The sequence below is a fragment of the Myotis myotis genome, unplaced genomic scaffold (genome assembly GCF_014108235.1).
Source record: "Myotis myotis isolate mMyoMyo1 unplaced genomic scaffold, mMyoMyo1.p scaffold_m19_p_22, whole genome shotgun sequence".
In the NCBI taxonomy this organism is placed as follows: domain Eukaryota; kingdom Metazoa; phylum Chordata; class Mammalia; order Chiroptera; family Vespertilionidae; genus Myotis; species Myotis myotis.
The window spans coordinates 3,542,126-3,556,493 of NW_023416327.1; the positions used below are offsets into that span (position 1 = coordinate 3,542,126).

The following is a 14,368-nucleotide window of genomic DNA, read 5'->3' on the forward strand; positions in this document are numbered from 1 at the left end:
GGGGGAGGGAGGGAGGCAGGCAGAAATGGCTCTCTCAGGCCATTTCCCAGGCAGCTGCCAAACCCCCTGCTAAATCCAGGGGCTGGAATTTAATGCTGCTCCTTATCAAGAAAGCCAACTTTCTAATTTAAACCCTGGGACAAAGTATTTCAATACCAGCCCTTCCAACTTCTAATAATTTTCAACATACTTCCACTGTTCAGGTTTCTAACATCCGGCACAAGACTTACCCAGCACGAGGAACACATGTAGTTCAGAAGCCGCCAACACCGAAACCATGTGAGGTGCATGGCCAAGCCCCGGTGACGTAGCCCTGGGAGCATTTCCACTTGGGCCCCACGTGCAGCCGGGGGAGGAGGCCCAGCTCAGGTTTCCTAGGTGATGTCTAGCAGCCAGAGCAACAGACCAGCTCTGTGGGACCCTCCTCTGAGCGATGTCATCCCAACGTCGGGAATGCACAGAAGATGATGACTTGGCTCTTACTTGGAGACAGAGGTCCTTCTAGAGACCGTGGCTGTCTCAGGGTCTGTCTCTACTTTTCTCACGCATCCTCCCTAAGCGATCTGTTCTCATCCAAGGCTCCCAACACCCCCAAGATGCTGCCCAGCCCCAATTCCACAAACCCAATCTGGCCCACCTTTCTTGAGTGTCCCTCAGCCCAGCCTGCGCCCTCTCACAATCTGGGACCCCTCGCTCCTAACCACCCGCCTGCTCACTCCTTACCACTTGGCTCACCACTCCTTAGCGCTGCCGCGGAGGCGGGAGAGGCTCCTGCCACCGCCACTGCTCTTGCCAGCCGTGAGCTCGGCTTCTGGCTGAGCGGCCCTCCTGCTGTGGGAGCACAGTGACCACCAGAGGGCAGCTCCTGCGTGGAGCGTCTGCCCCCTGGTGGTCAGTGCGCATCATAGTGACCGGTCGTACTGGTCATTCAGCCTTAACGGTCACTGGGATTTTATATATATAGACTATGTTTTTCTTTTTCTTTTTTCTTCTTATTTTACAAACCCTTGTGTCGGGGACTGACTGTCAACAGATCGCAGGGAGGGAGCTGCTCTGCTGCGTACGAAGCCCCGACTGAGAAGCAGGTGTCTCCGAATGGTTCAGCGCCAGGTTCCCCACAAGCGTGCGTTGCGTGAAGGGTGAGGGGGCGGCCTAGAATATGTTTATATTGACTTTTAGAGAGAGAGGAAGGAACGGGGGAAGGGAGAGATAGAAACATCAAAGAGAGAGAAACATCGATTGTCTGGCTCTTGCTTGCCCCCTACTGGGAATGGAGTCCTCAACTTGGCATGTGCCTCGACTGAGGATGGAACCAGCGATCCCTTGGTGAATGGATCGACATTCAACCACTGAGCCACACCAGCTGAGCTATTTATTTATTTTTAAAATTTATATAAGCTTTTCATTTATTGCTACTTCAAGCCTAGGGACAAAATATTTCAATAGCAGCCTCTCCAACTTCCCTATATCTATGCACACACACACAAGGGAACTAAAACGGGGGAAATTCACTTGCGGAAATGGAATACTCCAATTCCAGACATCAATAGCGCATTAATCGGTACAGACATTGCCTATGGTTTCAAGACAGATAACTTTCATCAACCTATTACCTAGATAAGGAAGCTTTGACTTTTCACTCTATATCTAGAATGTTTAATATGTTTATAATGAGAACATTTTCATTATGCTTATGTACATGGACTTAAGAGCAACTTAAAAATTAAAACCAGAATGAAACATTGAGTGAACAGAAGACTGGGTAGAGGCTGCAGGATATGGCACTGAGAAGGGAAGGCACATGAAGATTTGGGTGGGGAAATACCAAGGGAGAGTATTTTGGTGAGGAAATGAGCATGTGACTACACTGATGGGGAAGAGCCAATAGCGAGGGAGGACCTGCGGATAGTGGTCAAAGGCATATGCGAGAGAGGGGAGGATACACCTGTGGAGCAGGATGAAGGGATGAAGATGATACGCAGAAGACCATCAACTCCTGAATGTCTCACATGCAGCCACCCAGATGGAACTCAGCACCTTCCCCCCAGTGGGGTCCCCCTCCATTGTTCTGTTTCTCAGCACTCAGCACACCATCCTTCCAGTTACCAAAGCACAATCCTGGAGTCACCCTTGCCTTCTCCCTCCTGCTCACTCAGTGCTGCCAACCAATCACCTATTTTCTGTCTTAATAATCTCAAAAAGCAATCCGCTCTCTGTCCATACTGCCAATGCCGTATTTGGGGTGCCCTTATCTTTCCACGAGGTCACAGCAGCCAACCAGCCCTAAGGTGCCCTTCCTCACGCCCACCATGTCCACCTTCTGCTGGAGCACGAGTGTTGCTCCATGAACGAAGGTGGACCAGGTCACTGTTAGCTTAAAGCCCACCAATGGCTTTGTACTGATCTTGGGGGGGAAGTCCCAGCTCCATAAAATGATCGACAAGGGTGTGTGGAGACTCAGTAAAAGGTTGGGAAATCAACTTTTTGTGTCTTAACCAGCACTGGAAAAAATAGAATAAACTAGAACTAGAGTACTTTGTGCATGGTAAGGGTGCGTGTTGTTTGTGGCTGTTGTATCATACACATATGCTTGTCCTGACTTACGACATAAGATGTATTTCTTACTGTGTGTTGTAGTGAAGACAAGTTTGAAAAAACTATAGACAAGAACTTTTGTGATCTGGCCCTGGGCCAATACTCCAGACCTCCCCGTACCTTCAACATTCTCCAGTAACGTGGAATCTCAAACACTCAGCTCTCCACTCCCTCCAGCCCTTTGCACAAGCTGTTCTCCTTCCTTGGAGCTCTGTGCTTGCCCCGCACACACAGTCCTGCCGTCCCCACCCCCGGCCTTGCGTGGCTAGTTCTTACTCTTCAGATCTCAGCTTACATGTCCCTCCCTCATGGAAGCCTTCGTTGACCCCTAGGCAGGGATAGGTCACCTGCCACAGGTGTCCCACAACATCCTGCCTTCCCCATCGCAGCACACACAACACTGCAGTGCAGCGTCTGCTTTCCTGCTCCTGTCTCCATTGTGGCGGGAATTACACCCATCTTTTCACCTCTGTATCCCCAGCTTATAGGAGAGGTCCAACATATTGTAGGTAATTAATGAGTACGTGTTGAATGAACAAACAAATGAGCCCATTCATTAAGGGTGATTTAAGGGCTGCTTGAGCCCCTCTGCTGTGGGAGAGCCTGTGGACATACGGAAACAAACAGGGCAACATTATTGCCTTGAATTTAACGATAACATTTCCCTGATCCCTGCAGCAAGATGCATCTCCCCCAAAATGGCGCACAAGCAAGTTCATGAGCGAAGCATGGTGCCGAGTGAGGCTGGGCTGAAGGAAGAGTCTCTTGTGCCCCAAGTAAAAGCCAACAAAACCTCCTCCAGCTGCCATGTTAGATTTCAGCAGGTGACTCCCAGCATGCAAATCTTACCTTTTATTTATTTATTTTTTAATAAGTTTTATTGATTTCAGAGAGGAAGGGAGAGGGAAAGCGAGATAGAAATATCAATGATGAGAGAGATTAATTGATTGGGTGCCTCCTTCACACCCCACACAAGGGATTGAGCCTGAAACCTGGGCATGTACCCTGACTGGGAATCAAACTGTGACCTCCTGGTTCATAGGGCGTTGCTCAACCACTGAGCCACGCCGGTTGGGCAAAATCTTACATTTTATATAAAATTTTTATATATCACATAAAATTCCATGTGTGGTTTAAGCAGGGCTTTAATATTTTGGGACAATGGTATAGTTCCTTAAGCCAAGCTCCAAACACACCTACCCAAGAGGAGAAAGAATCCATGTATCAGCTATTTAGACCTCGGCAGTTCATCCCTTCACATTAGCTCCTCATTCCTTTCTGCAATATAAATGGCGCTGGGCAGCGGGGAGAGCATTCGAGCCCCTGAGACGAGGAGTCAGAGAGAGGGACGAGGAGGAGCACGTGGCGCTGGAGGGACAGTCTCCGCTCCTGCTCAGTGTGGGGAGAGCGGGGCTTGGGGCCAGCGCAGTCCCGCGTCCTGCCTGCCTGCGGCCTAGGTGCCCTGGTCAAGGCCCTCCGTCTTCCCACATCACGTCGCCTTCCTGCAGCGCGGGGCAGTGGGACCTGCGCCCCAGCGTGCTGGAAGGATGAAGGCTGACTCGGTGGAGGCCCTCCGTACAGGTGCCCACGGCCACGAGGGCCCGGGTTCCCTTCACAGGAAGAGGTCTGCAAGTGGCCTCTCGGGAAGAGGCGGGCCCTCTCACCCCTTGGCAGGCAGGGACCAGGATCAGCCACTGTCGCAAACCCCGCTCAGGGGGGTCAGAGCATCGCAGCAGCATGAAAGGTGAGACTGCCCAGCATTCAGGAGATAAAGGGGACTTTTACAGCCAGGAAACCACCGGATGCACTGCTCTTCCTTTTCCTTTATGTCTATTGTGAGCCTCCGTGCCGGGTAAGCATCCCCGCAGCAATACAAAGTTTTCTTCAGGGACAGTCGGTGTGCGGAGGTGAGGGAGGAAGGAAGCGAGTGACTGCTTATGACTCCCTTCGGATCCTCTGATGCCAGGCCCCAGGGCACGGCGTTCCCCATTTCCTCGCCTGCTGGGAGCCCTGGAGGAAGCCAGAGGGGAGGCCGGCCAGCTGGACCCAGGGGGACCGGGCCTCCCGCCGCCTGTGGAAACAATTCCAGCCGACACCCCTGAGAACGCTCACATGAACCAGCGAGGGGGCCCTGCGTCTCGCCCAGCGCTCAGTGTAAAACAGTGCAGAACAGTCGTGGGGCTGTGAAAGGAGGGGCTTGCTTTGCTCAGGGAAAGTCGGGAGGTCAGATCCCCAGAGCCTCTATAAGCCATTTGTGAAAGCAGGAAAGTGAGGGGCTGGCTTGGCCTTTGCACTTTGGGGTGAGGGTTGGAGAAAGGTACGCATGTCATCAAGGGGAGTCAAATAAACGAAAAGGCCTCCCCTCAGGGCATCACAGTGGGTGACGGTGAATTTTATGTGCCAACTTGACTAGGCCACACTGTCAAAATATCGGTTAGCCGTCCTTCCGCATGTCTCTGTGGGGGTGTTACCAGATGAGATGAATATTTAACTCAGTGGATGTTGAGTGAAGCAGATCTCCCTCCGTCATGTAGGTGAGCCTCATCCAATCAGTTGAAGGCCTTCAGAGTAAAGGACTGAGCAAGAAACAATTTTGCCTCCAGATTGCCTTCAGACTGGAGCTGCAACATCACCTCTTCTCTGGGTCTTCAGCCCGCCACCATCAGACTTACCAGCAGCCACTCTGCTGTGAGACAATTTCTTAAAATCTATCTATCTATCTACTATCTATCTACTATCTATCTATCTATCTATCTATCTATCTATCTATCTATCTATCTTATCTATCATCTATCTCTCATCTATCTATTATCTATCTATCATCTATCTATCATCTATCATCTATCTATCTATCTATCTATCTATCTATCTATCTACCTACCTACCTACCATCTATCTATCCATCCCATTGGTTCTGTTTCTTTGGAGAACTCTAATTAATATGGGGTAGGTGTGAGGACACTCCCCTGACCCAGGTATGAAGAAGGTGGTTAAGGTGAGATAAGGTCTGATAATTTCAGATCTACTACAGCAGTGGTTCTCAACCTTCCTAATGCCGCGACCCTTTAATACAGTTCCTCATGTTGTGGTGACCCCCAATTTCATTGTTACAAATTGAATATAATTAAAGCATAGTGATTAATCACAAAAACAATATGTAATTATATATGTGTTTTCCAATGGTCTTAGGCGACCCCTGTGAAAGGGTCGTTCGACCCCCAAAGGGGTCGCGACCCACAGGTTGAGAACCGCTGTACTAGAGTATTTGCTGGTGGGGTGGTGGGGAAGAATGAGGGGTGGAGTTAGCCTAACATCTTGGTAGTGAGAGTCTAAACAGATGTTTGTGCCCTCACCAGGCTAGGAGATGGCAAGCTGGCTCTGAAAGATTCGGATCACACATCTCTGTGTTCACCCATTCGTTCACGTGACAATCCTGACTACCAGGCACTCTCTAGACCAGCGGTTCTCAACCTGTGGGTCGCGACCCCTTTGGCGGTCGAACGACCCTTTCACAGGGGTCGCCTAAGACCATCCTGCATATCAGATATTTACATTACGATTCATAACAGTAGCAACATTACAGTTATGAAGTAGAAACGAAAATAATTTTATGGTTGGGTCACCGCATGAGGAACTGTATTTAAAGGGCCAGAAGGTTGAGAACCACTGCTCTAGAGACTGGGGGTTCAGCGGTGAGCAACGCAGGGCCTGCCTTCCTAACTCAAAAAGAGACAATACACAGATAAACTAGGAGAAGAGAAGTAAAGTAAGAGGACGGAGTTTGATGGGCGGCTTGCGGGTCTTCTGTGTAGCAGATTGCCAGCACCTGCGATAAATGCAAGCCCTGCCCAGTTTCCTGCCGGGGGCCAACTAGTTCATGGGCAGTTAAGGCACAGCTCTGTCCCGGGGCCAGGCAGCCTCCTGTGAGGACACCGAGTGCCCGCGGGCCCATAGGAACTGTTGCTGGAGGAAGTGCCCCTAAGCTCCCAGAAGCTAGCCTCCTCAGGCTCTGCATTCAGGGGAGACTGGGCAGTGTGAAGGGCCAGGTGGGGCCTCAGGGGCTCCGCCGGCTCAGCACCCGCTCCAGGCGCAGCTTCCTGAAGTCCTTGCCTGCGGAGTTAGTCCGGATAGAAGGCTGCCTCCTTCCCGAGATGCGTTCACGTCTAGGACGTAAGGAGCATCTCCATCAGGTATAGAAGAACCCAGGTCCATGAAGGGGACAGGGAGGGGCGAGCCGAAAACTGGGGCCTGGCAGGGAGGGGACCAGGCCAGGTTTCCACCTGCAAAAACCAGGAGCCAAGCTGCGCGGGTCTCTCTGGTCTTCACAGGCTCCAGGAAGCAGCAGCAGGAAGGGCCTTGGGCTGGCTTTGCAGTGGGACTTCTGAGCTGCAAAGGAAGTGTTTTCCATCCGAGGACTTCACAGAAACAAAGCCTCACACGCTGAGCGGAAGTGACGGCCTTCTCGGCCGTTAACGGTCCTGACGGCAAGGCTTGGTCGGCACTGGTAACATGTGCAATTGGCATGACTCCTTCAGAGCCCTGGCATTTCAGCCTGGAGCTGCAGTGCTGAGAGGCCTGGAGCTGCAGTGCTGAGAGGCACCCCTGCATTTCACACAGACAGACCAGGGAGGGAACCAGCTCGCGGCAAGTTGAGCATCAGTCACAACTGCAAATGGAACTGACGGCTGTACCCCAGCAGGAGCGGAGCCTTCGCGGGCACCGAGATGCAGGTGTGAATACACAAGACTAACATTTTATCTTGTGGGCTAGGCCTTACATGGGAGACGGGATCACACCTTTCTATGTGTTTTATGTTCCTGCTACTGAGGTTAGTAGAGACAATTATATGTGAGTGAGCATGATGTTTATTAGATTAAAATGCATGACAGCAAGCTCTTAACTTTCCACATTAATGGCTGGAATCTTTGTTGACTAGCATTAATAAAATAGTGGTAATGATAACAGCAACTACTACTACCTAAAAACCTAACCATTAGACCCAAAACCATAAAATTCTGAAAAAAAAAGAAAGCTTAGGAGAAAGCATTATATTAGATTTGGCGATGATTCCCTGGATCTGACACCAACAGCACAGGCAACAAAAGCAAAGACAGACAACTAGAACGACATCAAACTTAAAGCCTTTTGCACAGCAAAGGAAACAATCACCAGAGTGAAAAGGCAACCTATGGGTGGGAGAAAACATTGGCAAATCATATATCTGTTAAGAGTTTAAAATGCAGAACATATAAAGAACTCCTACAACTCAACAACAGCAACAACAAAAACAACCAGATTGAAAAGTGGGCAAAATACTTGAATAGACATTTCTCCAAAGAAGAGACACAAATGGCCCCCAAGCTTCTGAAAACAGGCTCAGAATCACTAACCATCAGGGAAATGCAAACCACACCTCGATGAGATATCCCCTCACCCCATTAGGATGGCTACAAAAAGCAGGAGCCTGCGTGTGGACGTGGGGAAACGGGGACCCTGGGCACTGCTGGTGGGAATGAAAATGGTGTGATCACTGTGGAAGGCAGGATGGCGTTTCCTTAAAACATTACAGACAGAACTGCCACATGCTCCAGCTGGTCCACGTCTAGGTGTACAGCCAATGAATTGAAAGCACGATCTCACAGAGATATTTGCCCACCCCGTGCATCAGAGAAGTATCCACAATAGTCAAGGGTGGAAGCACCCCAGGTTCATCCATAGGTGAACGGATAAACAAAATGTGTGATCTACATACAATGGAACATCATTCGACTTTAAAAAAAGGAATTCTTTTTTAAAATGTATCTTTATTGTTGAAAGTATTACAGACGTCCCCTCCACCCATTAACCCCCTCTATCCCACACCCGCACCCCCCAGGTCTACCCCACTACTGTCTGTGCCCATGGGCTATGCATATCTCTCTCTATAAAAGCCTAAGTGACCAGTCTACCAGTTGTTCAGTAGCTATTGGGCAGACGCTCAATGCAGGAGCTGCCCCCTGGTGGTCAGTGTGCTCCCACAGCAGGAGCTCCCCTCAGCTGACCAATGGGCGCCTGGCTCATGGCTCCCAGTCCCAGCATCGGGGCTGACTGGGCGCAAGCCCCACCGCTTCTCCAGCGCCTTGTGAGGAGCGAGACTGCGATGATGAGCGGCGGCTGCGCAGTCAAGGGCGCCGAGGCCGCAGCAGAGCGGCGGTGGCGGCAGGCGCAGCAGGGCCAGGATGAGCGGGAGCAGCACAGCACCTAGCCCGGGCTCAGGCTCCTCCCTGGCCACCTGCTGCTTCATGCACTACTTTGTGCTGTGCAGGTTTGACACTGACAGCGGGCTGGAGCCAGACGAACTGGCGGGTAAGGCCAGGCTGTGGCAGCACGGAGGTCCACTGATCCCCGCAGGCCAGGCTGAGGGACCCCAACGCTGCACAAATCCATGCACCAGGCCTCTAGAATGCATATAAAGTTATTTGGTTAATCTCTTTCCACCCAACCCCCCTCTTCCCTCTGAGAATTGTCAGTCTGTTCCCTGCTTCCATGTCTCTGGATCTATTTTGTTCGTCAGTTTATTTTGTTCATTAGATTCCACATATATGTGAATGGCTTATTTCACTTAGCATAATACTCTCCAGGTCCCTCCATGCTGTCTCAAAGGGTAAGAGATCCTTCTTTTTACTGCTGCATAGTGTTCCGTAGTGTAAATGTACCACAGCTTTTTTTATCCACTCATCTACTGATGGGCACTTGGGCTGTTTCCAGATCTTAGCTCTTGTAAATAGTGCTGCTATGAACATAGGGCTGCATACATTCTTTCTCATTGGTGTTTTGGGATTCTTAGGATATATTCCAAGAAGTGAGATCACTAGATCAAATGGCAGTTCCATTTTTAGCTTTTAGAGGAAACTCCATACAGTTTTCTATAATGTCTGTACCAGTCTGCATTCCCACCAGCAGTGCACGAGGGTTACCTTTCTCCACATCCTCGCCAGCACTTGTCATTTGTTGATTTGTTGATGGTGGCCATTCTGACAGGTGTGAGGTGATACATCAGTGTCGTTTTTATTTGCATCTCTCTGATGATTAGTGATTTTAAGCATTTTTTTCATGTGTCTCTTGGCCATTTGCATACCTTCTTTGGAGAAGTGTCTATTTAGGTCATTTGCTCATTTATAATTAGATTGTCTTCCTTTTGTTAAGTTGTATGAGTTCTTTATATATTTTGGAAATTAACCCCTTATCAGATGTATCATTGGCAAATATATTCTTCCATGTTTTTTCATGTGATCATTGCAAGCCACCCTGCTGAGGAGGGCCTCTTCGTCAGCCCATTGTGCAGAGGGTGTGATTAACGCTGCGAGGGCAGTGCTGCTGCCCAGCCTGGCGAACAATGTGCCTGAGGGACACAGCTAGGAAGTGGCTGAGCTGGGAGGAGAGCTGCCCCCAGCTCATTCCCGGAACCACCATATGACACTGTGGGGCATTAGAGGCTGGGCTGGGGTGACCTTTCTCCCCAGACGTGGGCCTCAGCCTCTGGCACAGTGTGTGTGTGTGTGTGTGTGGGGGGGGGGGGGGTGGGGGGGGGGTGCGGTGAGCTGGGGAAGGGAGCAGGCTACAAGGCTCCTTAGTTTGGAACTAGGGATGAGTGACGGGTTTGGTTTCCAGAGGCAACGCATCTAAGGTTAGTTTCCCAGGCAGCATCTGAGCAGCACAGTGGGGCACCCAGAGGAAAAGGAAGGCTGCCTTCATGTGAGTGAGCTAAGCGCCTGGTCCTGCGTTGGGGCCTCACTGACGTTATTTAATCCTCAGCAAAGCGTCAGGAGTCAGGGTTCTCATCGCCATCCAACAGGTGAATACAGAGGCTCACAGCGAATCAGGAACTTGCCCAGGGAAGCACGGGACCACCGCCCCCAGAACTGGAAAGCACCGGACGCAGCCTCCAGGGGGCGCGCGGCCACACTCTCCTGGCCCTCTGGCCGCCCTCTCTCCTGGATCCTGTTCCTCTCTTCCCAAACCCCATCCCTCCCTCCCCTCCCTGCGCCCGGCGTCTGGCTTCCTGCTTAACTGGAAGAAACAGAGCCTCCCAGCTGCCCGCAACCCACCGCGAACTGCATCTGTGCAGACACTCCCCCGCCCCCGCCCTGCCCCCCGCTCCCCCTCCGGCGTGGCTGACCTGTCCTTGGTCCTGAGCCAACCAACCCTTCCCCAACCGGCAAGTCTCCTCTGGTCGCCCGCAGGGTCCACGGTCTCCCGCAGGGTCCGCGGTCTCCCGCAGGGTCCGCGGTCGCCTTCCTTCCCGGCTGGACCATTCCCACCTCAGCGAAACGCTTTTCTTTTGTGGGTCGTGTCTAGCGTATTTTATATGCAAGCGGGTCGTTTTTTCACTGTTCCTCCTCTAAACAACACGAGTTATTCAGTAATAACCATTGTTTTGATTCACTGTCTAGTTTTAAAAACAACTAACAATTAAAACAAGAATAAATTTCCATGGCAAAGCTATTCAAATTCAGAATATTTCATGACTAAAATTTTCACTTATCAAACCGAACTATTGCACCTTTCAGCTTGCACTCTGCTGTTTAAATTTTAAACACAAATAAAAACGTCAGTCAGTCACACAAAAATGACGGAACTGAAGTAACTCAAGTTCTGTTTTTAAAAGTATACATTTCTAAGTCCACGAAGATCTGTTTGACAATCTCTCTGCCATTCTCTGAGCTCAGGGACAGCTTCTAGAGCGACTGCAAAAGTCACCCATTAATAGCAACAAAGACTCCCGCACACAGGCACTGTACCCACCTGCGTGGCTGGAGGCCTCCGACTAGGCTTAGGCCAAGGATGGCGCATTTATGGCATCAATTTTTTCCACTCTCCCCTTCAGAGACCTTGGCAGACGTTATCATTCAGTCTCCATGACTCACCAGCCACTGTTAATTCATGGAGTTGGCATGTGGAATGACATTTATTTTGCCATGTTTCGTTTTAAAATGTTCAAGCCCTGGCTGGGTAACCCAGTTGGCTAGAGTGCTGTCCCCATACACCAAGGTTGCAGGTTTGATCCCAGTCAGGGCACATACAACAATCAACCAATGAGTGGATAAACAAGTGGAACAACAAAGCAACATTTCTCTCTCTCTCTCTCTCTCTCTCTCTCTCTCTCTCTCTCTCTCTCTCTCTCTCCCCTCTCTCTCTCCAATCAATAAATAGCTCGACCGGCATGGCTCAGTGGTTGAGCACTGACCTATGAACCAGGAGGCCATGGTTCGATTTCTGGGTCTCAGGCCCAGTCCCCAGTAGGGGGAGTGCAAAGGCAGCCAATCAATGATTCTCTCTCATCAGTGATGTTTCTATCTCGCTCTCCCTCTCCCTTCCTCTCTGAAATCAATAAAACTATAATAAAAATAAAATCAATCAATAAATAAAATAAAAACATTCAATGTATACATTTTAAAAAATATATACATATTTTTATTCAAACTAACAACCTTGGAATGTTCACTCTGCCCCCCTGGTCCTTCCGGGCAGCCCAGGCCTCCCCCTGCTCCTGTCTTCCTGACCACCCTGCTGTGTCCCCCAGGGGCCCTTCATGCGTGCCCGCCCTTGTCCTAGGAGCTGTGAGAACAATAAACTTTGTTTTCCTGAGCCACTCCTCTGTCTTCTCTGGAGGCCACACCTGACTGATCATCTCATCAAAGAATACAAAGCACTATGGATAATAGTCATTATCCACTAACTTATCATGTACTTAAGGCCATTTTAAGTTATGAAAACATCATAATATACATAAAGAAAAAATATATATGACTAGAGGCCCAGTGCATGAAATTCGTGCATGGGTAGGGTCCTTAGGCCTGGCCGGTGATCAGGGGTGATCGGGGAGCCCCCACTGGCACCTGCCTTGGCTGGCCTGGTGCCGCCCACTCACTGGCCCTGCCCCCGCCACTGCTGCAGGTTGGGACCTGTGGGCTGGGGGCAGCTCCTGCATTGAGCAACTGCCCCATGGTGGTCAATGTGCATCATAGTGACTGGTCGTTTCACCAGTTGTTCTGCTGTTCAGTCGATTTGCTTATTAGGGTTTTATTATATAGGACAGGCTCAGTTAGTTGCCGGGAAAAGCAGAATTTGAGCATAGGTGGAATTATTCAAAGTAGCCAGCCTTGCGATGTTCACCCTGCCCTGTCTGGTCCTCCCTGGGCAGCTCCAGCCTTCCCCTTGCTCCTGTCTGTAATGGCTCTGCGCTCGAGGGATGGTCTCCGGTTGCCTGGAACCTGGCTCTGGGATGGACGAGGCACAGGGATGTTGCCGGCTGGGGTGTAAGGTCAGAGAGAGGGGGTCTGGCTTGAGCCTGTTATTCTGCACGTGAGGGGCAGCTCCTGGCTGGGCTCTTTGCTGCCTCTAAGAATTGGCAGTCTCTCCCCAGCCAAAAAGGTCTCTAAAGATGAAAAAACATCATCTACACTAATAAAAGACAAAGATGCTAATTGACCATACCTTTGTTATGCCCTAAGCCAAGCCCACCAGCCAATCAGAGCAACTATATGCAAATTGGGTTAATTTGGTTGTGTTAACCCAACCAAGATGGCGGCCGGCAGCCACAGAGCTGGAGCAAGCAGGAGGCTTGGTTGCCTGGGCGATGGAGGAAGCCAAGCTTCCTGCCAGCCCTGAACCAGTTGAGGACTCCACTCATGGCAACAAAGTTTCAATTATAGAAGACAAATAAATCCCAGATACTGGCTTCCAGCCAGCCTTCACTGGGAGCTTGGGTGGCTAGTGGTTGTGGCCAGTCTGCAAACAGCCATCAGCCCCTCACCCAAGCTGGCCACACCCTCATGGGGTGAGATTCCCTACTGGGAGGGCTTAGCCAGCCTGAAAACGTCCCTCAGCCCCTTACCCAGACTGGCCAGGCACCCCAGCAGGACCCCCCACCCTGAAGGGGCTGTGACCAGTCTGCAAACGGCCCTCAGCCCCTCACCCAGGCTGGCCAGGCACCCCAGTTGGGACCCCCACACTGAAGGGGCTGTGGCCAGCCTGTAAACAGCCATCAGTCCCTCATCCAGGCTGGCCAGGCACTCCTATATAATAAAAGTGTAATATGCAAATTGATCCTAACAGCAGAATGACTGGTCACTATGACACGCACTGACCACCAGGGGGCAGATGCTCAATGCAGGAGCTGCCCCTTGGTGGTCAGTGCGCTCCCACAGGGGGAGCTCTGCTCAGCCACAAGCCAGGCTGACGGCCTCCAGTACAGCGGTGGTGGTGGGAGCCTCTCCCGCCTCCTCAGCAGTGCTAAGGATGTCCGACTGCAGCTTAGGCCTGCTCCCTGCTGGCAAGTGGACATCCCCCGAGGGCTGCCGGACTGCCAGAGGGATGTCTGACTGCCAGCTTAGGCCCGATCCCCTGGGGAGCAGGCCTAAGCCAGCAAGTGGACATCCCCCGAGGGCTCCTGGGCTGCCAGAGGATGTCTGACTGCCAGATTAGGCCCAATCCCCCAGGGAGTGGGCCTAAGCCAGCAGGTGGTCATCCCCTGAGGGGTCCCAGACTGCGAGAGGGCACAGGCAGGGTTGAGGGACACCCCCCCCGCCCCGAGTGCACAAATTTTTGTGCACCGGGCCTCTAGTAATATGCATAAAGTAGAATATATATGATATGCTCATAAATAGAACTTCTAGGTTACATATTCTTCAAAGCTTCCATTAAAAATATATTTATGTATGTATGTATTTATTTTTACCCCCCCCCCCCCGACCCCCCCCCACACACATCTCACCTCTCTGGCAACCATCAG

General features: G+C 51.0%; 1 protein-coding gene across 1 annotated transcript in view; it reads left to right on the top strand.

The window, feature by feature from the left end:
- Window positions 1–8,876: 8,876 nt before the first annotated feature.
- The window catches only part of LOC118679019 (small ubiquitin-related modifier 2-like), a 42,216-nt gene continuing 36,724 nt past the window's right edge, over window positions 8,877–14,368 (top strand). Inside the window, exon 1 of the mRNA XM_036355249.1 lies at window positions 8,877–8,940. Within this exon, the coding sequence (XP_036211142.1) occupies window positions 8,877–8,940 (64 nt within the window). The remainder of the gene's footprint in view (window positions 8,941–14,368) is intronic.